General features: G+C 41.6%; 1 protein-coding gene across 2 annotated transcripts in view; it reads right to left on the reverse strand.

Annotated features, from left to right (window-relative positions):
• The window catches only part of shq1 (SHQ1, H/ACA ribonucleoprotein assembly factor), a 44,580-nt gene that overhangs the window by 17,118 nt on the left and 23,891 nt on the right, over positions 1–3,571 (reverse strand). For both annotated transcript variants that reach the window (XM_020592768.1, XM_020592770.1), the window contains exon 10: positions 928–1,051. In XM_020592768.1, the coding sequence (XP_020448424.1) occupies positions 928–1,051 (124 nt within the window). The remainder of the gene's footprint in view (positions 1–927; positions 1,052–3,571) is intronic.

Here is a 3,571-nt window from a genome sequence, read left to right on the forward strand (position 1 = left end):
GAGGAAGTGTCTGGAGAGAGGGAAGTCTGGGCATCTTTGCTTAGACTGCTGCCCCCACGACCCGGTCCCGGATAAGCGGAGGAAAATGGATGGATGGAAAGTTATGTCAAGAAAAGTGATTCAGAGGAACGAGAACGAAAGTGAATAGAAAGAGCGAGTCTAACTGCTGTCTCCTTGGCTTTCCTGATCAGCTCATCTTCTTACTTAATGAGGCACGGAAATGCTAATCTGGAGCTTAAAAGGCCTTTAACTTGCTGTAATTTACCAGCATTAACGCCATCACAAGCTGGATAATCTTAGCTCTTACACATCCGGAGTGTGTTTACACTGCAGAGTTTCATCTGTTGCCTAGGGCTTTTGATTTAAAGATTACTCTGAAATATGAGATATCAAAGTCAACAGTCCCTTCTTGACAAATCCACATTTCGCTGCCTGAGGAGATGGAGGAATATTCCTTTCAAACATGTTGCAGTATGCTCATGATGCGGCATGTCCAGCAGGATGTTTCTGCTAAACAATGCAGCAAGAAAGCTTTCTAGCTATCAGACTGTCCTCTAGCACTTACCCCTCACAGTCAACCTGCTTCTCACTGCTTACAGGCGAGGAAGCAGACTCAATCAGCCTCCACACTCCGAAACCTCATTTACATATAAAAACATAGCTCAGAAGAAGCCACTGGGTGGGCAAAATCAATTAACACTAATTAGTGACTAATGTGGAATGAAATTAATCCACACAAAGAAGTTGGGTTCAGCTGAAGCTGCTAGGTTTAGTGCAAAACCACAGAACCCACAAAGACTACAGACTCATGAACGAGCACACACACTAAGGGGTCACAAACAGTTTGCAGAGGTGAAAGGTCACTCTGGTAATGTGTCTTTATGAGTTTGTGTGTGGGTTGCTGGTGCGACGCTTAGGGGAACTCACCTGTCTGCAAAATCTTAGCTGTGTCACGAACAGCCACAGAAACCATGGCAAAGTGTCTGTAGAGTGGGTAGCACAAAACCCTCCGTCCAAATGACACCAGGACCTCTTGCAAAGAGCTGTATGTCTGCAAAAACAAAGGACAGGACACTCAGAAAGCTCTTCACCACAAAATACACCATGTTTTTTTCTTCAAGAAGACAAATAAATGAAGAAAACAGAAAGAAAAGGCTTGGTTCAGCCAGATATTTTGACCCAGGGGTTTTCCACTCGCTCTTTTTCTTAGGTTTGAGTCTGGCTCCCATTGGTGTACACTGCATTGATGCTCTAATTACTCCACACAACTTCTAATTTATAGAGCTGACAAAATAGGGCTTACAACTCTTAAACACCTCTGCAGCCCTGGCCTGTTAATTGCCGTTTCTCTTTAATCGCTGCCTTCACTCTGATTTTTTTCTGCACTAATGGACACACAGCCTGGAGACAGAAACAGCAGTTTTTATGCCGTGTTGCTTTTTTCTTCTTTTCTTTGAAGCTTGTTAAAGACGTGTTGTGAGCTTGCAACTGCATGTCAACGGGAATCACGCTCTCCCTTGGGCTTGTTTAGCAGGACTGTAAATAAGGTCTGCTGCTGCTGGGAGGGGAACTCACAGTCACACCAGTGCAGTCGACTGAGGACAAGTAAACATACAGCAGATGGAGGAGGAAGGGAGAGGGGGTGGGATAAGGTGGCAGGGGAAAGGAGAATGTTAGGCATAAGCGAGGCAAGAGAGACAGACAGTATGAGAGCATAAAGAAGAGATAGTACAGAGAGAGGATGGAGTGAGGAAGCAGAGTTGATATCAGCAGTGACACAGACAGACAGACACTCAAAGACGAAGAAATTCAGTGTAGAGCAGAAGGCGAAGGATAGAAGAAGAGGAGGAGGAGGCAGGGAGCAGGGGATTGAGCGAGGTGGCCTGTCAATAGGAGGTGACAGCTCTGGCTGGCTGACTGACGAGCAGTAAAGGGCTGCCAGGCAGGTGGAGACTGTTCTTTACTCCATACAGTAGAAAAACGACTCCTTCTCAAACTGCAGTCAAGGTCTATGAAAGTAAACTTCTCCAAGCTGCTGCTTCACTGGATTGTTTACAGTGACTTCAGCAAATATTCAGACTCCCTTACACTTTTTACCACACACTTTACTGCGTTGTAGATTTAATTTTAAATGGCTAAAACTACCATTTGGCCCCACTTTCCTCACTGAGCAACCCACAGTGACAAAGTGAAAACACATTTTTAGAACTCATTATTAAAAGTCAAACCTGAAATCTTATTTGCAAACAGTTTCAGAGCCTTTGTGCTGTAAAAATGAATTCATTTTCCCATAGATGATATCATACATGACTTCTACCATATGTGTTGGATCAGCATGAAACTCTCCTGTTTAAAACAACAGTACAAAAGATTAGGAACTGCTGCATTAGAAAATATCTGATTCTTTTAATTAACTAACTAAATAAATAAATAAGTGTGTGTACATAAAAACTTAGATGTAGATGTTAATCACTACTGTCAAGATTTCGGTTTTAAAAAAAAGTCTCCTTACTGCTTATAAAATAAAAACCGGATAAAACAGGATTTCTCACAAGTAAAGATGAAATCATTAAAACTGGTGGCCATGATATAAATCTATAGGAGCATTATACATCTGGGAGAGTCCTGTGCGTTTTTGCTAATTAGCATGAAGGCTTTGTGTAACCCACCTGATGTTGTGGTTATTGAAAAACAAAAAACAAAAAGAAAACTGATACATAGAGGTAACTTTATTGTGAAGGGTTGTGCATTTTCCACTGTCATATGGGAAAAGAAATAAGTAGAAGATTGATAAGTAACAAAACCAATCAGGAACTGTCAGGGTCAGGTGAGATACGCCTCACAAGTTCCGCCCTTGGGTAGAGTCAGGGGTGTGGCAGAACAGAAAAACGGAGTATGGACAGAGATTAAAAGAGCTACATGTTTTGGGAGTTTACCTGGGTAGTGTGAGCAGAAAAGGCCAAAGACACTTTAATATTAGGGCTGACGCCATTAGCTCCTGTCCGGGCCAGCAGTGAATTGGGGAATTCTACCTCGTTAATGAGCGAGGAGAAGAAGGTAAAACTTTATGGTTACACCTATTTATTTTGTTGAATTTTATGAGAAATTAAATTGAGTGTTATGTTAAAACCATGCCATTGTGTGTTGAAGAGATAAGACTGCTGCGTTGTGTGTGCGCCATTCTGAGCAGACATTACCGTATGCTCGTATTAATACAAGGAGATTGGTGAGCCATACGTTTTGTTTATGTATATATATATATATGAATATTCACTTGTGATTAATATACGCTGGAAATGTGAATATGTTTAAGTATGTAGGTAAATTCATAATGTTATACTTAGCATTATAAAAATATAGTGTTAAATACTGGAAGTTGAATGCATTGAGATACTAAAGGCCTTTTCACACCGAACGAAAAAGCGAAAAAAACGCAGGCGAATTTAACGCACCAAAAGTATTCACACCGAACGCGACGCGAATAAGCGATATTTTCTTAAAACGTCGCGCTACATAGATGGACTCCACATCAAGCGACGACGATGTACTGCTTGTCCTGCTACATAAAAAA

This window comes from Monopterus albus, unplaced genomic scaffold, assembly GCF_001952655.1.
Source record: "Monopterus albus unplaced genomic scaffold, M_albus_1.0 scaffold18.1, whole genome shotgun sequence".
Classification (NCBI taxonomy): domain Eukaryota; kingdom Metazoa; phylum Chordata; class Actinopteri; order Synbranchiformes; family Synbranchidae; genus Monopterus; species Monopterus albus.